General features: G+C 48.9%; 1 protein-coding gene across 2 annotated transcripts in view; it reads right to left on the reverse strand.

Annotated features, from left to right (window-relative positions):
* Positions 1 to 24,103, reverse strand: part of LOC147747313 (cytochrome P450 2J2-like) — a 350,337-nt gene that overhangs the window by 159,582 nt on the left and 166,652 nt on the right. For both annotated transcript variants that reach the window (XM_086953095.1, XM_086953104.1), the window contains one exon: positions 16,780 to 16,956. In XM_086953095.1, the coding sequence (XP_086809221.1) occupies positions 16,780 to 16,956 (177 nt within the window). The remainder of the gene's footprint in view (positions 1 to 16,779; positions 16,957 to 24,103) is intronic.

Genomic DNA, 24,103 nt, shown 5'->3' on the forward strand with positions numbered 1-24,103 from the left:
ACGCCTCTTTCGACCAGGTTGAGGATATGCTCAGAACATTAGGTCAGGGGGCCCTGCTAGCAAAATCGGACATTGAGTCCGCTTTTCAGCTGCTGCCGGTTCACCCCGCCGATTTCAAACCTGTTTAGGCTTTCAGTTTCAGCGTAAGTATTACGTAGAAAACTGTATGCCAATGGGTTGCGCAGTGTCTTGTGCATATTTTAAAAAGTTCAGCTCTTTCCTCGAGTGGGCATTCAGGAGGGACTCTGGCCATCAGTGGGTGCTCCATTACTTGGATGAATTCCTGTTCCTGGGGGCTCCAGGTTCTGGGGAATGCGGGCCGCACTGGAAAGATTCTGTGCCCTCATGCAAGAGTTTGGGGTGCCCTTGGCCCCGGGTAAGACAGTAGGTCTACACACCACAATTACATTCTTGGGTATTGAGCTGGATTCTGTGCAGGGAGTGTCTAGATTACCAAGTGACAAAGTCAGGGATTTTAGAGCCGCTTTGGAATTTTGCCTTAACGAAGAGAATGTCATGTTACACCAGTTGCAGCAAGTGGTAGGCCAGTTGAACTTTGCATTACGCATTATCACAATGGCGCGCCCTTTCTCCCGCACCATCGCAGATGCCATGTCAGGCCTTAAGGAAAAACATCATCACACCAGGCTGTCCAGTGAAGTCAGGCAGGATATGCGGATTTGGAAAGTATTCCTGCGTGACTTCAACGGCAGAGTAGTCTGTCCCGGGACCACCCGTGTCCAGCCCGGAACTGGGTCTGATGACCGACCCTGCAGGCAGTTAGGTCCAAAATCTATATAGCAATGACAAAGATAAATAAGGAGTTAAGCCTGGGGAGGGTGGCAGGACCATTTGAGGGCATCCCAATGGAGGATTTTGTATGCTCACCCCTAGGGGTGGTGCCAAAAAAGGCGCCCGGTGGATTCAGATTGATCCACAACCTATCTGCACCGAGGGGCAGTTCAGTGAACGATGCCATCGCAGACACATTGTGCAGTGTGAAATACGCCTCTTTCGACCAGGCTGTGGATATGCTCAGAACATTAGGTCAGGGGGCTCTGCTAGCAAAATCCGACATTGAGTCCGCTTTTCGGCTGCTGCCGGTTCAACCCGTCGATTTCCACCTGTTGGGCTTTCAGTTTCAGGGCAAGTATTATGTAGGCAAGTGTATGCCAATGGGTTGCTCAGTGACTTGTGCATATTTTGAAAAGGTCAGCTCTTTCCTCGAATGGGTATTCAGGAGGGACTCTGGCCATCAGTGGGTGCTCCATTACTTGGATGACTTCCTGTTCCTGGGGGCTTCAGGATCTGGGAAATGCTGGGCCGCACTGGAAAGATTCTGTGCCCTCATGCAAGAGTTTAGGGTGATCTTGGCCCTGGGTAAGACAGCGGGTCCACACACCACGATTGAATTCTTTTGTATTGAGCTGGATTCTGTGCAGGGGGTGTCTAGATTACCAAGTGACAAAGTCAGGGATTTTAGAGCCGCTTTGGAATTTTTCCTTAACAAAGAGAAGGTCATGTTACACCAGTTGCAGCAAGAGGTAGGCCAGTTGAACTTTGCATTACGCATTATCCCAATGGCGCGCCCTTTCTCCCGCACCATCGCACATGCCATGTCAGGCCTTAAGGAAAAACATCATCACACCAGGCTGTCCAGTGAAGTCAGGCAGGATATGCGGATTTGGAAAGCATTCCTGCGTGACTTCAACGGCAGAGTAGTCTGTACTGGGCCACCCGTGTCCAGCCCGGAACTGGGTCTGATGACCGACGCTGCAGGCAGTGAAGGCTGCGGGCCATTTTGGGGTACGGTTGGGTGGCGCAGCATTGGCCAGATTGGTGGAGAAGCTCTGGGCTCATCAGTAACATAAGCTTCCTTCAGCTTTTTCCAATTCTGGCGGCACTGTCCGTCTGGGCGGATGCGCTGAGGAACAAATCAGTGATATTCTGGTCTGACAACATGGCGGTGGTGGAATGCATAAACAACCAAAATGCCAAATGCGGGATGTTGCTACGTCTACTAAAAGAGATTGTTTTAAAATGCATGAGATTGAATGTCCTTTTCAGAGCCAAACATGTCCAAGGGGTTCTGAACAATGTGGCTGACGCACTGTCTTGCTTTAAAATGCAGGTTTTCAGGTCACACATTCCAGAGGCGGCTGTTCACCCGACACCTTTCCCAGAACAGCTATGGCAACTTGGTGCCCCAGAGTATCGCACCTCGTGGCAGCAAGTCAAGTGCCAAAAACTAGAGTGCCTACGAAGGGACGTTTGGTTCTTTTTGCCTTTTCTTAGGGGAACAGTGGGAACACAAGTGGCATGACCATGAGTCAGTGGTGGCGTATCTTGCTTTCATGTGGGAGCTGGGGCACACAGTAGCAGGGGCAAGGAGGCATATTGCAGCCATATCATGTTTTGCAAAGATGAGAGGAAAAGGGGATCCCACAAAGAACTTTGTGGTACGTCAGGCACTAAAGGGATGGCAGCGCCTACAGGGAGGGCAACCTGATGTCAGGAGACCCATAGGGTTGGAGACACTAGGGAAACTAGTTGGGGCATTACCACAGGTTTGCGTTTCTCCTGAGGAGACAGTTCTCTTTCAGGCTGCATTCTGCTTGGCATTTTACGGGGCATTTAGGGTGAGCGAGCTGGTTGCGAAGAATAAGAGGGATTGGGCAGGTGGCTTGCAGGCAGGGCACGTGAAAGTAGGGAAAGATTTGGTGCCTATCTCCATCTTAAAGTCAAAAACGGATCAGGACGGGAGGGGGGACAGCGTAGTTTTACACATGGCAGGGGACACGACAAGTTGCCCGGTCTACAGGTTGGAGGCTTTCATGGTCCTAAGGGCACAGGTTTCCGGAGGGCCTCTCTTGGTACATGGAGACGGGTTACCACTCACAGTATTTCAGTTCAAGAGAGTCATGCTCCTGACATTAAAGAATGCCAGGTAAGACAGTGCGGATTTCGGGACTCATTCTTTCACGATAGGGGCAGCCACCGAAGCAGCGGCAAGGGGGATGGGTAGTGAATGTGTTAAGAAGATCGGTAGGTGGTCTTCCAACTGTTACAAGAGATATGTGCGGCTGCACATGCTCTAGCTCAGGGTGACCCATTGTACTGAGCACATTTTTCTGTGCCCCCTTCTTCCTGTGACTCAGAAAAGAGGGTGGTTTTGCACTAAAATAATGGTAATTTCGTGCAGTTGTAGTAGTCATGTGTGGCATGCCGGCGTGGCAATCCATTTACCTTGGCTCTCTTTGTCACACTTTACTTGCAGTTTCTTCATCCTGTGACTCAGGGGAGAAGCCTGCACCCAATTGCAAGCACAAATTAAAAGGAGCGACCAGTAGAATGTGGAACAGCAGGATCCGAACGAACAACGAATGTGGTGGTGCAAGTTCACTCTTCACACCAAGAAGATCAAGAGATCTGGGTGGTAGGACATTCATATGTTCGCCGTCTGAAGAATTTCTTTACAGGATCTGTCAGGGAGAGGGCAATTCAAATGGGGGTAAAATTGTAATTTTTTCGGACAGGGAGGTTTGTGCGTTGGGCAATTCAGGGACACGGTGAACCACGCTTTGAGAGCAAGCACAGGACCACCTGTGATCTGGATCCTGCACCTAGGTGCAACAACTTGGCATGGCTTGGTAGGAAGGTACTAGTGGAAGACCTGCTCACAGAGGTGGGGTGGCTAGCGAAGCAATGTCCTAATTCTTTAATAGTCTGGTCCCACATGATTCCCAGGTCTCAACGGAAGGGGGGTGAATCAGTCAAGGCGTTGAATTACGCGGTAAAGCGGCTTAACAACAAATTTGCTAAGTTATTTAGGACTTCTAGATTGAGGACCATAGGACACGGTTACATCAAGGTGGGACAGTTTTTTCTACGGGACAGGGTGCACCTCTCGCATAAAGGGAATCAGGCATTTATGGAAGACATATTAGCTTGGGTGGAGAGCTTGAAGCGCAGGACAGGACCTCTCTAGTGAGTGAGGTGGAGGCCAGATAGTCGGTCAACTACGCTGGCCTGTGGCGGTAAGGTCAACATTGGTAAGCCTAGTCTGCGGTCCTTAGCGGTAAGCACCATGTAACTCCAGGGGTAATGACAGCTGATAAGTAGGCTGTCGGGGTGCGGAGGCCGGGGGAGTCATCCTTCCCAGTGGGCCTGGGGCCAACTCTGCAGACGCTTGCGCATCAAGGCGCAGATATGCAGAAGTCTGCAGCCCCCCTAAGGGAGTTCAAGGCACAGGGCGTAGGGGGGACCGGGGGGAATGTATCTGTCTGATAAGCTGTACCCCCTGCACAACCTTGCTCCGGGAGTAGTATTGGTAGCACCCTGATAGGCTCTAGAAGGGACACGCAGAAAGTAAAGTCATGCATTGTTAGAGTTCCGGTAGGAGTGCCTTCTGTATTAGACTGTGTTAAGGTTAGCCCTTGGAACAACATGTGTCTATCAATGTAACTGTACTTTCTCCATAAATTTCTGTAATGAAAGTTTTTTTTAAAGTTGTTTTGTTAATTTTAATAAAATACGGCTGGGGGGGTTACACCCACCTAATCCAAAAATGTTATCACAATCTTGGTGTGGTGTCCAATCATGTGCGAATGGGGAGGGAGGAGATATCCGGAAACCCCAGAGTGTGTGTAGGAATAGTGGACCTAGGTAAGTACCAGACCATATGGGGAAAGCGCGGACTAGAATAGGACGGGTTGCCATTATGGGGGTACAAAGGGGGGGGGGCGCGTCAGCAATGACGCAGCTCACCCTCGCGATTCACCCAATAAGCGCTAGTTTCCGCCCGCTTGAACTGGAAGCACTTCAGTGCGTCTGGCTCAACGATCGTCTTACGTCCAGGGAGTCCAGTCTAGTCTGGATTCCCTGAGGGCTCCCCCTTATAAGGGGAAGTTGGGGAGCGGAACAGTCTCTTGTTCCTGCTCCCCGCATTAGTGCGCTTCACTGGGCCGGCCTCGGGCCCCATAACTTCTTTTGCCCACCCAACATCCCCTAAAGCACAGTTTATCTGAAGTCTTGTATCACATGCTATTGATGATGGTTTTGTTTCCTTTAACCATCTTAATTTTCAGGTAAAAGAGTGAGGAATGTTGTACAATGTGTAAATGAGAGTGTGAAAGGTCAACATTGGTAAGCCTAGTCTGCGGTCCTTAGCGGTCAGCACCATGTAACTCCAGGTGTAGTGACAGCTGTCCTTAGCGGTCAGCACCATGTATCTCCAGGGGTAGTGACAGCTGAAGTAGGCTGTCGGGGTGCGGGGGCTGGGGGATTCATCCTTCCCAGTGGGCCTGGGGCCACCCCTGCACATGCATGCGCATCAAGGTGCAGGTATGCAGAAGTCTGCAACCCCCCTAAGGGAGTTCAAGGCGTAGGGGGGGCCCAGGGGAAAGTATGCGTCCGATAAGCTGTACCCCCTGCGCAACCATGCTCTGGGAGTAGTTTTGATAGTACCCTGGGACTGGGGGAGAAGCTGCCAGACGTTGACTTTGCCGTAGGCTCTAGAAGGGACACGCAGAAAGTGAAGTTCATGCATTGTTAGAGTTACGGTAGGAGTGCCTTCTGTATTAGACTGTGTTAAGGTTAGCCCTTGGAACAACATGTGTCTACAAATGTAACTATACTTTCTGCGTAAATGTATGTAATTAAAGTTGTAAAAAAATCTTTTTTGTTAATTTTAATAAAATACGTCTGGGATCCAAAAATGTAATCACAATCTTGGTGTGTTGTCCAATCCTGTGCGAATGGGGAGGGAGGAGATATCCAGAAGCCCCAGAGTGTGTGTAGGAATAGGGGACCTAAATAAGTACCAGACCATATGGTACTGTACAGGCAAACTGCAAACTTACCTCACACTTACAGAATAGGCACAATCGTGATAGCGGCGATACAAGTTTTTCTTATAGACAGCTCAGGTTCAGCAGCACACACAAAACAGGTACATTATAGGAAACAGAGCACAAGCTCACATCACAGGCAGAGCAATGGGTGCATGCTTTCTTCCAGCAAGTACCGTGCAAGCAGCAGCTGTACAACCGTCACTAACGCCATTGGAAAGGTGCATCACCATAATACGTTGGGCGTGTTTTCCTCGTTCACAACAGGAAGAGGAGACACAGGAACAGTATGCCATCCCATCAGTCAGAGAGAAGGCACAGTCAATGTAGCAATGGTACATGATTCTCTCACACACAACAGATGTAAAACAAGCATTTGTGACCTTATATGTGTTTAGCCAGAGCTATTGGCTCTGCCAATGTCTTTAAACTATGTTGTAGAGCAGCGTGGTAGCTGTGCAGCATGTTGAAAAGTTATAGTAAAAAAGTGTTACAAGAATTTCTTTAATCGTATATATAACAAAAAGACATTATGTACAGGCAGGCAGGTTTCTAATCTTTCGTCCACATTCAGATGCTACATGCCTCGCAGAGCAGCACATGCACGCTGCTAGGCTCGACCTAAAAACATGTGGGAACATACAGCACTGAGAGCTCTAAACAACAGATGTAACTATTAGACAATTTTTGATACTCAGTTTACTGACCTTGGAAGGAAGTAAGACTGAGTCGCCTTGCCTGAATTCATGATTTGCAGATCATTTCCTATATCAGCAGTAAGTGCTTAAGTCACTGAGCCATCCTAACGCTAGTGTATGTGTCGTCTGGCATTATAGGGACACTTATGCACAAGCCCCAAGGTGCTTTTCAGGAGCAAACCTCACAGCGCTGCTTGGACACAAGTCTCAGCTAGTTCAGAGAGTTATTTATGTACAGCCTTCTAAGCGCTCTGGATGTAAAGCTCTGTTTCTGTTGGTTTTCATAGTTTTGTTTTACACACACTATTGACATAGAACTATAAGTGTCAGAACGAGAAGGGACATAAAAAAAAGTGTTGAATAAACTACTAACACCCAACATAAGCTACTGTGTAGGTTGCCCTCACTGTGTTGGTTATTTGTCGCTTGCCCTCACAGTACTGTTTATGTGTATGTCGGTGCTGTTATGTCCATGAAGTAATGCCTTTTTGTAGCAAACAGTGTTGAATATGCCTATAAATATAGAATTCCATTTATTTATACAGTGTTTAATAACAAATAGTGAGAACAGAAACAAAATCAAATAAAGTAAATTGTACAGGGTCACTAAGTGTTGTCCGACAGGGAAGACAGGATTTGATCTTATGGCTGATGGATGACACGCGGACATGTCACGAGGACACAGTGCTCCTATAATTCCAAGCATGTATCATAACGTTTGACTAAATAAAAATGTCCCTTCAGTCCTAACGTTATATGACTTTCAATGCACTTAAATAATTGCCTGATAATTGAGAAGTGCTTTTACTGAACAACCCCAGCTTTAATGGTGTGCTTATGTGAATAATCACTTTATATTAATAATCGCCATGTGGAAGGCTGCGCAAAGAGTTTCCACTGTGCAGCTGGGTCTGCTTCTTGTTGGTTCTCGGTACTTGCACGGAGGATACAAGACCAGACACCCGCAAGATGACCAAGGCAGGCAGGTTTCTGAAATTACTTTCGATCTTTCGGCATGTGATTTATCCTCTGCATGGTCCCCGGCCACCCCAAACCTGTCTACATCCTGTCTTCACAAGCTGTTGGCAGCGTTCAGACTGCTGCTTGAAATAACAAGCATTTGCAATGCAATAGGTCTCGCATTTGCTGGAGTTGGATTATTAGCATTGTAAATTGCAATGTTTGTATAGCTTTGCGCTTGCTGTTAGTGAGAGGAAAGTATCAGAAGAAAGTGTAAATTATGATATTTTTTCGACACAGACCTTAACATAAGTGGCGCAAAACAGAAAAGCAGTATCAAGAGTCCCGAGGAGGAAATGAGTTTTCGTGGTTTCGATTACACGTACTCTTGGGAGAGATGAGGGGGCAAGCCACACCGACAACCATTTGTGTGAGTAAAAGGCCACTTTATTGAAACAGGTGTACATCACAATTTTATTTAAACTGGCAGTTTGCCTTACAAAACTAAAACCTCTCTAAACATCGAGTTACCTAACCCCTTGCCTTTCCTCCCCCCACCCCTACGATCCCCACATGATAAAACCTCCCCACCTTGCAGCGTACAATACATACATTTCATAACATTAAATAATACACAATCTTATCCCATAACCTTTGAAATTCCTAACCTCCCAAAGACCTACAATCCTATCTGTCTTCCTGCATCTGTAACTAACGAACTCCAATGTAAACATCCAACCTGCTTAACCTTTCGCCACTCCTGTTCACCAACTCCCCAAACTTAACGCTAAACTACCAAACTCCAGCCAAACTTGTCCAACTTCCAAAACGACTCTGCCAGCACCTGTTCCAAGCGACATAATCACCATAATCACGCCCCTATTCCCCTGTTCCAAACCGGGTCTAAAAACAAAACGTACTCTAAAGAACTCCACCAAAAAACCCAACGCCCAGGGAGGGTGGGCGGGGACAAAAAAGCCTGCACTACTGCGCTCCCAGCCACCAGGTCACAGTACCTAAAATGGTGGCTGGGCAAGCGCAGGGGGCCTTATACTACCTTTGGGCTAGATTATCAAATTGGGCTGCCTTTGGGTTACTCCCCAGGTAGCCCAAAACCATGAAATGGCTGCTGCCATCTCGTCCCCACCCCCTCCAAATCTGCCCAGGGGGCAGACCTCGCTATGCTCGGCTGCCCCCCAAACCCCCTTGGGAGGGATGAGGGGACAAGCCACACCGACAACCATTTGTGTGTGTAAAAGGCCAAATTATTGAAACAGGTGCACATCACAATTTTATTTAAACTGGCACTTTGCCTTACAAAACTAAAACCTCTCTAAACATAGAGTTACCTAACCCCTTGCCTTTCCTCCCCCCACCCCTACGATCTCCACATGATAAAAAAAAACACCCTGCAACATACAATACATAAAATTCAATACATTAAATAATACACAATCTTATCCCATAACCTTTGAAATTCCTAACCTTCCAAAGACCTACAATCCTATCTGTCTTCCTGCAACTATAACTAACGAACTCCAACGTAAACATCCAACCTGCTTAACCTTTCCCCGCTCCTGTTCACCAACTCCCCAAACTTAACGCTAAACCACCAAACTCCAGCCAAACTTGTCCAACTTCCAAAACAACTCCGCCACCCAGGAAAAGACGGGAGGGCAGGTGGATACACCGCCTCCCTCTTTTCCTGCCACCCCATTGCCCCGTCAATTCCCTAAGCACCTCTCACTCTCTAACAAACTCCCAACAGTCTGGACAGCACCTCCCTCAGTTCCAACAGGTAAAGATCCATGCCAAGGTGGGACAGGTGAACCCTATCGCCCCGAAACAGCTCTGGTGCATTGTACCGGATGTCCCTATGCCATATCCTCGAGAAACCTAAATGCCTGCAGAACCAAACCATTTCGACATTGACCTTTTTCCTGGCCTTATCAATCGCCTGAGGATTTACTGCCCCCTCCACACCCGGCGCAGCATGAACTCGGTCCAAACCACCGTACAACCAGCCCACTGCCTTTTCATCTCCTCCAAATCCCGCTTCATGGCCCTCATTATTACCAACCCTGCCTCTCGAACCATGTCATTTTCCCCAAAATGGAGGACCAAACCATCAGGACAACTGCCCGCCACTAACATTCCATTCAGTGTTGCCGTCAATTCTCACCAAAGAATGCCCCCTTTCCCTTTCCAACATACATTAAAAACATTAGGATTGAAACCCAAATTTTCACCAAAATAACTGGACTGTGCCTGCACCTGGGCCCTTCTAACAAATTAATGGCACACGATCCTCACTGCCATATCCCTGGCGAGGGGACCCGCCACCGAACCTGAAACGAGGAACAAAAGTAAGTACAAGAACAACAACCTCCACCGTGCGCGATCACTGGCTCGAAACGCAACGCATGTAGCGCCGGTAGCAATCAGACGACCATCTGCCCAACCGCATGATGTCCCCTCGCCCCCACCCTCTCCTGTGCGACTCAGATGCCGCGCCAATCTGGAACAAATGGGTGCCTAATCGCCTCCGGCAATACCCAGCCGATCTAACGCCTTGCGCAATATCGCCAGCAGCTGAGAACTCAACGCCTTCCGCCCGTCCGCATGCCTAAAAACCGGCCCGTCCATCTGCACGCACCGATCTCAGACTCAACCCCCACCTCAAAGGGTATACCCCCCGCGAGGCGACCGACAGCAATGACACCCAACGGCCAACTTCCCTCTGGTCCGTTTTAGACTTCCTCAGCCACAGGCGCACTTCGGACTCCAGAAAAGAGACCTCAGACCACAAGACCCCAGCATCTCCCTTTTCTCTCAGCAATTCAGATACCCGAAATGCCCCAGCAAACATCCAAGACATCAAAGTGGCATACAGGCATGTTTCCCCGTCATCCGTGCACACCCCCGGCAACGCTCCCAATACCCGCTCTAGCAATGCCAACGGCAACGGCTGTCACACCCCGCACCCTCTCCCACAATCTCGGGCCCAACCCTCCAGCATACGAGAGCCAAGCTCCCCTGCCGATGATATTACACTCCACAGGAGTTTACCCATAAAAGCAATCCCTGCCAGTTTCCCACCGTGGATAAACTGCATCACGTCCTCTTGTCTCTCCCTCCCCAAGGCCCGCCATCTCACACCGGTCGCTAAGAAATCCTCCCATGCTGTCATGTACGTCACCTTGGCGAAACCGCAAGGAACCTAACACCAGCTGCAACATCCTGTGTTGCCTATGTACCACAGCTGCGGCGGGATGCCGGTCGGGTCCTGATCCGCGTCCTTGGCTAACCCAGGGAATCTCCCCCACTGCGAACGAGACAAAGCATCCGCTATGTCATTGTCAACCACAGGCACATGCACTGCGCGAAAAGCAATATCATAGCGCAAGCAGCCCAGCACAAACACTCGCAGCAGCTTCAGCACCTGTGCATCCCTGGCCAACTGCCGACTGACCACCTCCACCACCGCCATGTTGTCCACATGAAAAGTCACGCATCTGAGGGCCAGCAGTTCCCCCCAAAGCGAGACCACCACCACCAAAGGGAAGAGTTTGAGAAACGCAATGCTACTGCCCCCCACGCCCATTCTGGGGGCCACTTCTCCGCGCACCATTTCCCCTGCCAGTACAGTCCAAAACTGTCGCTCCCCGCCGCATCCGAAAAAATGGTCTTCACCCCTCTGCATGGGGATCCCGTTGAAATTCTGCAAGAAGAACTGCCACATCCGCAAGTCTTCCCACACCCCACGGGCAGCCGTATGTGATGATGCGGCGGCTTCCGCCCCGCCAAGGCCCTGCCCAACCTCCTACAAAAAGTCCTCCCCACCGCACCACTCTGCAAGCAAAATTGAGGTCGCCCAATAGCACCTGGATTTCCAACACCGTAACCTTGGGTCGTGCCAACATCACCTCCAGCAGCTCCACCATATGCTGCTTTCTCTCTGCTGGTAAACGGGCCTCCATTGCCACTGAGTCCAGCTCAATCCCCAAGAACGACAGCGCCGTGCACGTCCCCACTGTCTTCTCCGGTGCCAATGGCACCCAACTCCCCCATGAGCTCCTGAAACCTGTCTAGTGCCTCCTGGCAGTCCATGGAGCCTGGGGTGCCAACCAAAAAGAAGTAATCCAGGTAGTGTGTTACACCTTGGTGACCCGTCTGTTCTGTGAACAACCATTGTAAGAACATACTGAAGCACTAACATCGAGCAGCCCATCGGCAAAGCTTTGTCCACATACCAGAGGCCGTAAAACTGAATCCCCAGTAGGCCCGAATCGTCTGGATGGACTGGAAGCAGCCGGAAAGCCGACTTGATGTCGCACTTTGCCATCCGTGCCGTAGCGCCTGCCGTCACCACCAAGGACATGGCCGCATCAACAGAAGAATAAGACACGTGGTCTCCCGCTCATCAATGTAGTCATTAACCGAGCCACCTTTGGGCCATGACAAATGCTGAATGAGGCGTAACTGCCCCTTCTCCTTTTTTGGCACGACCCCAATGGGAGACACAATTAAATCCGCCAATGACCAGTCAGCAAAGGGTCCCGCCATGCGGCCCTCACACACCTCCTTTTCCAGCTTGCTCCGCACCACCTCCGGGTGCTCCTTGGCGGACTTCAAATTATCTGCCGACCTCCGCAACCTCGGCCCCTCGTAACCCAGATGAAACCCCTCCTGAAATCCCAACCGCAACCGCGCGGCGGCCCCCACATCCGGATCATCCTGAAGAGCCGCAACCAAACGGTCCAACCTAACAGAGTATGAGCTCTTTGGCCCAGGCCCCTTATCACCTCTACCTGCCCCTGCTGGCTGTTGTGCCCCCGGCTGTGCACCTCCTGCTGGATCCTGTGGTCCCCCCATCTGTTGACCAAACGCTCCCCAGCACTTGAACAGGGGATGACCATATTTCCCGCAGACGGAACACTCGTGGCGGAAACAACAACGTTCCCGTGTGCACGCCCCCTTGTTGAAGTCCCAACATGCTCCCGAAGCGCCGGACTGGTTCTTGGCACCTGCCCCACCCCTCCTCAGGTGGGGCGGCCCTGAAAGAGCTGGTAAATTATAGGCAGCCCACTTGCCGTAAAGATGGTCTTGCCCGACCCCGCCAGCCCCATCGTATGCTGCCATAAATCGGTGTCCAGCTCTCCCCATTTCCCCTCCAGGTCCAAAGCCATTCGTGCCCTAAACTCCTCATTGTACTGAGCTCATGCATAACCACCTCCTGTGATTAGGGCCTTCCTGATAACGTCCATGTATTTAAACAAGGACACTGACCGCTCTGGGAACTTTTCGCAATATACGCTAGCGAATATTAAAAAGGCCGCCGTCCAATTTTCAATCGTAAGAGCACCTTCGGCTTCTTCTGGACTTCATACTCCTCTTCCTTAGAACCCTCCTTCGCCGCACTTCTCGGTGAAGGAGTTTTAGAATCTCCACGTACTCCCACTTCCAAATGTGCTCCTTTGTCCCCAACATCATATGGGCGCCCAACGGCTTTGTCACTCCCATGTACGGCAGCCGCTTGATCTTTAGCTCTTTACTTTCAGGCTTCACCACATCCTCCCCAGTCGCGCCCATCTCTGCCGTTCCAGCCCCGCCCGCGGCCCCGGCAGCCCCAATCACCTTAGCTCCGTCCAACCCCACGCCTTTTTCACATCCCCCGGCTCCTTTGCCCCCTTACGCAGCCATTCCCTCCTCCCCCCCTCCCCCCTCCCCCCTCCCCCCTCCCCCCTCTCCCCCACCCCCACTGAAACCAAGCGCGCAGCGGCCGCTGTGTTTGCGTACCTGACACCAAGGAGTCCACCCGCTGCTCTCCACTGCGCCGATCCAGAGACGCTGTTCTCGGTTCCCAGCGCGATGTCCGGGTCGTCCTCTGCCGCTGGCCCAGTGACATCTGAAACACACTAGTAACACCATTATTCGGCCCCCCTCCGCCCTAGCCATCCCTCAGCTCTCCTTCCTCCAAACTGTCATCATCCTCAACTATCTGTACAGTACTAGCCACATAGCCCCTCCCTGTTGGCGGCGCCGGCTGCACCCTGCCAGAAAGATTAAAATCAACGCGAGTGTCGCTCCTCCTCGGGCGATGCTACCCAGGCTGCTGGGGCCCTGTGGGTCTGGGGGTCGGCAAATCCGCCTCTGGCCTTCGTGTGCCGGCCACGACAGGATCCCCCGTCGGTACCGGACTCGCCGCAGGAGGCTCCGCCCTCCATTCGCCTTGGCGCCGGTGGGCCGTTCCTAGCCCTGCCAAGTCAGGAACCCCGCGCTGCATCTCCTCCTGCAAAAGAAATGGCCGGACTGGTGTGCCGGGGGGCAGACCTTGCTATGCTCGGCTGTCCCTCAAACCCCCCATCTCGGAAGTCATGAATAACGGCTTGCAGTTATGACACCTTAACATTGAAGTCACACAAAATAGTCACATAATTTATGCGCAGTGGTGACATTTAAAAATAGAAGTCTGGAGGTAATAAGTAATGCCACGTGAAATCTTTTGGAGTGAAATGTGTATAAGCCATTAAAACTGTTAGCTAGGGATGAACATGTTTGGAAATGAAAGGAAAGGAGATTTAACTTAAAGATTAAAATATACACTCTCAAACATATGGAATGGGTTGTAAAGCTTGCCTTGTATTAAATCGGTGCCCTGGTACACTTTATTGGATGTTTATCCCCAAGGTTTACAGTTATTTGCCAAGAAGGAAAGCTCGCTCTGTTAAAGATCTTCTCCTATACGGCAAATGCTCTGAATGAGTACGTAAAATGAAAAACTACGATTTCTGCTACCTAGATTGTATGCAGTCCTCCAGTCTGCATTTCATATAGAGTCACCGTGGCAGAACACTATAAGCTGTCAGGCTCACTGCTTTTCATGAATGGCAGCAGCAGGACGTTGGTCGGCTCCTTGCTACTCTAATGAATAGCAGCTGCAGGACGCTGGCGGGCTCCCTGCTCTCAATAAAATGGCAGTGCGACGGTGTGGCATTGGCTGTGTTTAAAACAAAAGCAAGGATTGGCCGCCATAATAATAGAATAAAGCGTAGCGTATGGCGGTAATGCAAATAGAAAAAAATAGTTTTCCCCAGAACACTGTAAAACAATAAATTATGTTTTCTCCTACCTACATTTTATGAAAAGCAGACTGGAGGACTACATGCTCAGTTAACCTGGCAGTGAAAACGAGCACGACACTGGACGCTGGCAGGCGCCCCATCCAGCAGCAAGACATTGGACCTGGCGGGCTCCCTGCTCTTAATGAATGGCAGCTCGCGCCCTGCTGTATCCAGTGTGTGGCGCATGTTGCGTAAAACAAACGCAAGAAGCGGCGCCATATTAAAGAAATAAAGCGTGGCGTACCACGGTATAACAAATAGAAAAAAACTGTTCTCCCCAAAACACCGTAAAACGATAAACTATGTTGACTGCTATCTACATTTTTTTTAATGCAGACTGGAGGACTCTATGCTCAGTTACTCTGGCAGCAAAGACGAGCAGGACACTGGATGCGACGGACTCCCTGCTGCTTAAGGAATTCCAGCTCCCCCTCCCCGTCCCTACGGTGGTTCCCCGAGCATGGGGAGATGCAGTGCCCGCTCTCCCTGGCTCAGTGCTGGAGGGGCAGGCATGGGAAGGAGGCTAGGTCAGGCTTTCTCTTGCTGAAGGCTGAGCTGGGAGGAGGGTACGGGAGGAACATGTGATTGCTGCTGGCGGCAGGGCTGCTTCCCATCAACGGGGGAAGAGAGAACAAGAAAGAAAAGCTACGTTTCCAGGCCGAGGGAAGCGGAGATGGGAGATCTTGGCACCGGAGAGGGGATCCCTGTGAACGCCGGGCTGTGGAGCCGGCCTGTGCTACTACTAGAGCAGGTGGCGGGAAGGTGGGAGGACACTCCAGACACTGAGCAGAGAGAGGGAAGCCATCCCCGACGGGGAAGACGCTTTGAGCTGGAGAGAGACTTGGGAGAAAGTGACAGAGGGAAGAAGCAGTTTATTAAGGAGATGCCGCTGCAGATGAGCCGACATTTGGGGAAAGCGGAGCAAAATAAAACATCGCTGCCAACCTGGCACCAAAGGAAAGCTGAAACAAACAAGCAGTGGTGAACGGCGAACAAGGAAGTAGTCCCTACATGAATGCATAACGCCGAGCAGCGGAAGGAAACTGTAGTTGGTCGGTGCTGCTTCCTGCAAAACGGAAGTGCCACATCGGAGCGCATGCCAACGATAAGCCTGCTAACAAAATAAATGACAGTTAGTGATTGGCAAGCAGCAGGAGAAACTACCAGCAATAGGTGGAGTTTCACCCAACACATACAGATTACTTGATGCCTCGTAGAGGCAGCGTATGCGCTGCCTATGCTAGATCTAAAAATGTGCGCAATTTTCACCCATCGGAAACAAAGAAGGGCGTCCCTGAAGCGGGTCCCATCCTTCTGCACAGCTGAGACCAACAGCAAGAAAGGAGTGCACAAAGGACCTTACATTTAAAAAAAGAGGAACACAGTAACAGGGCCAGTTGCCTGGGAGGGTCGAAAATACTAAAGGGTGGGACCAACTAAACATATCCACCAAACAAAAGCAGCCCTTTCCTGAAGGGCACTAACAGGAGCCTACAGAAAACAAGGGCGGTGCTTCACGTCCATAGGCTCGACCTAAAAAAGGGCAGTGCACTGCAGTTATCCCTCACATATAAAACAAGTATAGTATAGAGAGTCACATAGCAGAAACCTCTTACACAGTCAGGAACGCAACATCAAACATATCCAATACAATACAGCAGCACGTTTAGATTGTCGTCTTCCACCCTTTATAACCCATTCTAAGAACCCTTCACTGGTTGCCCATAATAAAGTCACCACGGTTTCAACTTCTTTGGTTCGTCCACGAATCCCTTTATGTAAATGGACCTCTGTATTTACAGAAAAACTCAATTGGTATGCCCCTACCAGGTGTCTTAGGTCCTGCGGGAAATGTCTGTTACATCCTCGCCGCATCGTACCATCAGAAATGGGGGCAGATCACTCAGGTACCTAGCCCCTCAATATTAGAACCAGCTCCCAATACATTTTCGTGTTATCACCTACCACAGACAGTTTAAAAACGCTCTTAAAACATGGATGTTTTAACCGTGCTATTAGTTCACTACTCAGAATATTTTAATCTGTAGACCACACCTGAAGATATGCAGCAGCTCATAGAGACCGTTTCATGGTGATTTGTTGTGATTAACAAGTAATAATCATAATAATAATATCCCTGCACCTTACCTTTTCAATTTCTGCGATGTAACAGTCAATGAAGTCTCTTGGCTCAGAAGGATTCCAGTCCTCTCTGTGCTTCTGAATAATCTTTTTGACGAACATTTTAATGATGTTCCAGTGTTCAAAAACTTTTTGATGAGATCCAGGAAGGAACTTCATTATTTGTGGGAAAGAATTGTAGAGCTGTACAAAAATATGCACAATAAAAGTGAAACTTTTGTATTCAGATGTATGAAATGTATGCAACATGTATTGATACATTATATGTATAACTTCTTAAACTATTCTAAATATTTTCTATATTAATAATGATGCACGCACTAGTCATGCTAATAATAAGCCACGGTGATCATCTAGATATAGTACTCATCATAATTCTAGGTCCACCTCAACATCTCAATCAACATTACATTGTACAAAGTTAGGATCTCTCTGGAAAGTTAACACTGTATTAAGGCATTCAGCCCTGTATCTGAAGGACAAATGGAAGAAGTATTACACATACCCACCAGACCAGGAGGCGGTGCTTACAACTGATTAAATAAAAGATTGGCCAGGCCAGCAGAGAGGTAGGGAACTGACTAATGGAAGTCCTTCTGCCAGGAAGGACCATATATCACACTAGATGGACCTAATAACACAAAAGGAGCAAGAGGAGTGCTCCACCATCTCTGGGCTGGAAGGGTAAGACTCATCTTGCCCTTTTCCTACCAATAATCTTTATGGTTCTCCATTCACCTCCCGCATTTCCTGCCATTCTGTGCACGTGTGAAAAAGAGCGGAGGTTTACTTGTCCCACCACGACAGATAGCAGGCGGTGTCAGCCTTAAAGGTGTCAGGGCAGTAAATTGCCTCCAAACCCCCCACCCCCACTTCAGGCAATGAGGTCCGCTATATGGTAAGTAGCAGAAATTGTCAGGGTGGAGGGTAAAAACAGATATAACAAAAATGTTATTGGTAGTGGCTTCACCCTTGAACCACCTCCAGACAGCCATTGCATGGCCATTTTCAGTTATCAGATAACAGTTTTCAGTTTATAAGACAGAGCAATGATTTTCCAAAGTTTTCCTATTAGCTCAAAAAGAATCTGTGATCCTTCCCCTTGTTTAGAGGTAGGCGTTAATTTGTCATTCTCACTCCATTGCTGAACCCAAGTACCTGCGAAGATAGTCTATGCACACCTACAGATCCTTGTCATTTTGAATTTTGCTTGAAATGAATATTTGTTTCATTGTTTTTACATTGTGCATGAAGCAAAATAAATTGCCTATTAGCTTGAAAGAACATACAAAGAACTCACTGCAGAACAGGCAGAATAAATAGACTGATCAATGCTATCTAAAGTGGCTAAGTAAACAAAGGGCACATTTCTAGATGAAGCTTGTTCCACAGCGGAAGAGGCAAGTCAGAAAACCTCCAGTCAGTGCTTAATTTGTAAAAGAAAAAGTGCTGGGGCCAAATCTTTTTTAATAAGCCCATTGGTGCTGCTGCTGAATGTCAGGGTTGCTGAATACCAAGGCTCCTGAATCTGTGTTTCACCTAATGCCCGGTCAGCCATCAAAGTACTCTCCTGTCCCTATATCCTTTTCTTGCATGTTCCCTTTCATAGCTGCTTTCTCCCCCTGCCACAGTTTCTCATCTTTCATTCCCCTTTTCATCCTTCTTTTCTGGTTTTATCCTTTTCCTTCTGGATCAAAGTCTGATGATTATAAATAGCTTGCAGGCCTAAAAAATGGGTGCAGTTGGGCCCCACTTGCAACCACCCGCTCATATTAAGCACTGCTTTCATTCTTCAAGACACTTAAACCACTCAGAGTCCCAAGCCTGCAGACTTAAGTCCATGCATAATATTTTCAGATAAACAGGCAGGGGTTGGATTGTTCAGACACTGGAATTTAAGAGAAAGTGGAATTCAAGTAGCTCCCATGATGGAGCCTAATGCAGTAACATATATGGGGTAGAGGCAGACTCCCTTCCTCTCACCCAAAACCAAACCTATAATGATTCCCTGACCTCCCTGCATGGAGCTGATAGGAGGCCAAGCATAGAGATAGCATTTGACAAGGCATACTTAAAGCCCCAAATCTGAATGTGCAGGAGAGGATCACAAGCTCAGTATCTGCTTCTACTCACCTACAACAGAAGGCACATGCATGACGAATGATCCCAGATTCAGGAAAGGTATATAGGCAGTTGGGCTGAACTGGGTAGCCAAAGTAGCCCTGGAAATTTTGATAGGACCAGCCCCGGGGGTGGGGTGGCATGCAAGTGTGAAGCACTGTTTCTTTTGGTACTGGGGGCGAGATAGCAGCATGCTGCTAAACCAGCCTACAGTAACAAAAATACGGCCCCACTGCCGCAAAACTGACCTCCACCCTTCCTTCCTCCTGGGAAAATGCCCAATGCCTGCTACTGCCAGTCCAGCCCTGATAGGAAGCATGATTAATTTGTATAAAAATAAGCGCAGGATCCCAATGTATTGTTCAGAAGTCAAATGCCAGTACAATAGAAGGTCAGATTGATGAATAAACATTGTAGTTTTAATTTGACTTCATGCATCTTACCCACCACCAGACACTCCCTGTCTCTGTATCTCACTCTTGCAGGTTCCTTTTCTACCCTGTTTTCTACCTTTGTCAGTTGTCCGCCTTTCTCTTCCTCCTTCTTTTCCCCTTTTGTTTTTTCTTTTTCTTTCCATCAAAGTCTGCTGAGGAAAAATAAGTTCAAGTGCACCCAAACTGCATCCACCGGCTAAAATTAAGCACTGTATATGGGCCTCATCAAAACCTTTAAGACATGACCGCTGGCAGCATGGTCACTGCCCTGTGTTACAGTAGGATTATTCCGGAGGCCACATAGGAAGAAAACATGTAAAGCTCCAAGCTTCACAAACTTGGACTTCTCTATACAGAGCCACAGTAAACTATTATATATATTCAAAACACAAACCCAACTCTGCACCAATCCAGACATCCCTTATGGTGTTTTAGTGGTTTTGACAACCTTGGAAAGCTCTCTAAGTGGTAGCTGTGGAGAGCAGCCTTCAGGCTTAGTCTAGGAGGAGTGTAAAGCAGCTTGTTTCACCAGTACCTAATCTTATAGTGCAGCTTAAGTGAAAAAGAACCACGCAGTGTAGTTATAAAAAAATAGTTATTTATTACAGACACTCATTAACTCAATGCATTATCTCATGCCCATAAATAAAATTACAGTACACACAATGCTTTGACACTATGACAGTAAGTAGCACGAAAATACAGTGGGCTCCCAGGGGAAACCAAACCATATACAAAGATAGTGGAATGCGACTATCGACCGAAGTCGGGATTTGCCACAGAAGACATAGAAATGCATAGGGACCAAGGAACCACCCCATGTAAGAACCCTGATACCCCACGGAGGCCGTGTACTGAATGAATGCACAAACGTGTGCTTAAGGTAAGTCAATGGGGGGAAGTCGCGGTTATAGTTCTTAAGAAAAAGTGACCCTTCCCAATGGGCTTGATGACCCCTGTGGAACATGGACGCTTCAAGAGTCACCCCACCCATGAATACCCAGGAGACCAGGTTACCTGCACCAAGGAAGCTGGGTGCATAGGTACAAAGTGACGTCGGGAACTGCCATTGACCACAATGAAGGACTTTGAGTAGATGCTGCTGATGAGGAAGCTGGAAGAGTCCGTTGGAATCCAAGATTAGATTCGGGAAGCGAGTACCTGTAAGCAGAGCAGACAGAGTCTAGGTCCCTCAGAGGTGACCAGGGGCATGGACTCGAATGCCCACTAATTTCACCTGTTATAGAAGAGTTGACGGTGCCCTTGTCTCTTCAGCTATGTGGACCAGATGATGCTGAGGACTACCAGGAACGGTGTATGAGCTGTCCCATGTTTGATGTGGATATCCAAGGGGTCGGTGTCCGGTGAGAAAACCTACAGGCCTTGGCAATGGCAATACAGGGAAGTAGATGGAAAGGTACTGTGTCGGGATCAGCAAGGTCTGAGAGACTCACCACATTCAAGTAAGGCATAGTGGGCCCGAGCAAGCAGGGGAGCCTACTGTAATCAAAAGCAGACCATCAACAGGGTCTGGAGATCACTGGAGATGAGAGTCGCTCAACCTTAGGAAAAGCTAGCCGACGCGATTAACAGAGACTCGGTTCTGGCAGTGTCAATGAGGGATCCTGGCCTCAGACTTGGTCTGAAAACAGTGTGGGCCTCAAATACATTGCAGAACCATCTCATATGGTACTGAACCTGTTGGGAGTCCGGAGGAGCCCCGGATCAGCGATTCGGTCAGCTGTGTTGTGGTGCCTGCAGATGCAGGGGAGTGACTCCTCCAATCCAAGGGAGATTCCTTCGGATGTCTTAGGATATCCACAGGCCCAGGATGGAACATGTATGGAACACAGACACTGATGGTGCAGTGACTTGCACAATGAAGAGATCTGATGCAAATACAGCCTTCCTGGTTAAAGTCTCGGTTCCTGTAGCGAAGTTCGATGCGTTCAGTCCGACTTGGTCAGCATGACTCGGTCAGGATGTCCTGGCGGTTTGAAGAGGACGCGGAGTTAGATTTGAATCAAATCCCATGACAAATCTAGGGATCTACTCACAGGTAAGCCCTTAAGTACCCTAAGGTGAAGGTTGGGATGACTCAGGAGTCCCTCCCAGAGGAGAGGCTGGATAGTGGGGAGGATACTCCCCTGCCCATTGCCCAGTTTCATGCCAGAGCGAGGGCCAATGGGTTCCTGAGCTGGTTTGAACTGGAGCATGCAAAGAGGGCACCAAATGTTCCCTTCCAGAAGACTATGTAGCGCTGGCAAGCGTTCCTAACCCAGCCTAATGCACTAAATCCTGTCTGGGAGGTGGTCTCACCTCCTATGACATGAAACCTATTGTGCTACCCTCTCCCGTTTGAGCTTGGCCCAGCAGGAGGAGGGCAGGGTCTGTGGTCTGCAGCAGCCCGAGGTTGCTGTCACACTTTATACGATTGGTCCTGGGAGCATGGAGGACTTCCTGGAGGAGCCCTACAGTGAATGGGATCTTACCTCCAACACCGGATACAGCAGTGGGGTGTGATTCCAACATGTTTGATACCAAACACGCCCGGGTTCGTTCCAGCCAGTTTAGAGATGGTCATAGCATAATGATGCATGGCCTCTCTATATCGTAATAGCTGATTCACTGACAAAGCCGGGAGAATGGACCCCTGGGTCTGTAGGGGTGGTCAGCTCATACAGGGCCACCTTCACACACGGAACTGAGCACCCTGCCTTTGGGAATGAAAGGCCTGCTAGAGGGGTGGCTTAAATGTTTCAAGTGCAGTGCTGTAAGATATACAGAACCTGAGAGGTGCATGCACCAACTCACACAGGCTGCAATGGCAGGTCTGTAGTCAGAGTATGGGTGGCATAACATAACATGCTAAAGCACATGGGGTAATTACTAGGATACCCCAGCAGCCAATTAGGAATCTACCAAGGTACTCACCAAAGCCAATTTAGGGGGGAAGCACAGTGATTGGGGTCCTGATTAGCAGGATCCCAGTCAGACTAGTAGAAAAAACAGTAGAACACCAGCAAAAAGTGGGGGTAACCATGAAAGCAGATCCTACTTTCCTACACAACACCCCCCTCCCCAACGTAAGGAGATGAGACTAACCTTGCCCAGTTGAGTCTTCATTTTCTACGTGGAAATATCTGGAGAGTCCATCTGCGTTGGCATGGTTACTCCTGGGTCTATGTTCCATTTAATAGTTCATCCCCTGTAAGGATTTTACCCACCTCAAAATTTTGGGGTTTTCACCCTTCATCTGTTTAAACCACAGGAGGGGCTTATGGTCTGTCTGAACAATGAAGTGTTGCCCAATAAGGTATGGCCTCAACTTCTTCAGGGCCCAGACTGCAGCAAAAGGCCTCCCTCTCCATAGCAGACCAATATTTCGCCCGAGAGGTCAACCTCTGCTTATGTAAGTTACTGGCTGGTCCTGGCCCTCTGAATTAAGTTGTGATAACAGAGCCCCTACTCCTATCTCAGATGCATCTGTTTAGAGTAGTCAGGACTTTTCAGAATGGGAGCAGTGCACATGGCCTGCTTCAGGTCATCAAATGCCTTTTGACAGATTACTGTCCACTGAACTTTCTTTGGCATTTTTTGGGATGTAAGATCATTCAGGGGAGTCACAATAGACCCATATCCATTCATATATCTTCTGTAGTACCCAGTCAGGCCTAAGAAAGCTCTGACCTGAGTCTGGGTAGTGGGAGCAATCCAGTCCACAATGGTCTGGATTTTGCTCTCCAATGGTTGAACCTGACCTCAACCTACTAGATGGCCCAAGTACACAACCTTGCTCTGCCCTATCTGGCACTTGGTAGCCTTGATAGTGAGGCCTCTCTTTTGCAGGGCCTCCAGAACATTCCTGAGTTGGACCAGGTGATCCTACCAGGTGGATCTAAAGACAGCAATATCGTCTAGATATGCTGCACAATAGGCTTCCAAACCTGTTAGGACTTTGTTCACCAACCTCTGAAATGCGGCAGGTTCATTTTCAGATACAATAAATTGATAATGCCCACTAAGGGTTGAGAAGATGCTGTGTTTGGCTTGGCATCCTCAACTAGTCTGATTTGCCAGTAGCCAGCAAATGTGCTCAGAAACGTGGCTGATGCCCAAGTATCTATGAGCTCATCAGCCCCTGAGGCCTCTGTAGTCCAAACAAAACCTCTTCTCTCTTTTTCCACCCTTAGTGTGAGGTTTTGGAACAAGGAATGATGGAATAGCCCATGGGCTATCTGAAGGCTCAAAGACCTCCAATTCCAGCATATTTTGGTCCTGATGCAATCCCTGACATGGCAGTCTGTCTGTATATTTTAGTCTTGACAGGCATGCTGTCACCTGTGTCTGCTTCATGAGTACACCATATGGTCTGACTGGGTGTCAGGAAAAACATGTGTCTGTACAGATTGAAGACTTGCCTACAATCAGCTTGCTGCTGGTCAGTGAGGCTGCCTGCCAAAATTACTCCATCTACTGACCCACCATTAGGGTTCTCAAAGAGAAGATCAGGGAGAGGGTCACTCTTCCTTCTGTTGCTCATCAGTTGCCATGAGCAAGCTCATGTCAGCCCTGTCCACAAAACGTTTCAGGTGGTTCACATGAAGTACCTTGTGGGGACTTCTTGGAGTACCTAGGTCCACCAAGTAGGTAACCCCACCTTTTTGTTCAAGGATGGTGTAGGAGCCACTCCACTTTTCCTGGAGAGCTGCTGAGGCCACAGGCTCCAAACCCCACACTTTCTGGCCTGGCTGGTTAACAGTCAACACAGCCTT

Source organism: Lissotriton vulgaris, chromosome 1_1, assembly GCF_964263255.1.
Source record: "Lissotriton vulgaris chromosome 1_1, aLisVul1.2, whole genome shotgun sequence".
NCBI lineage: Eukaryota > Metazoa > Chordata > Amphibia > Caudata > Salamandridae > Lissotriton > Lissotriton vulgaris.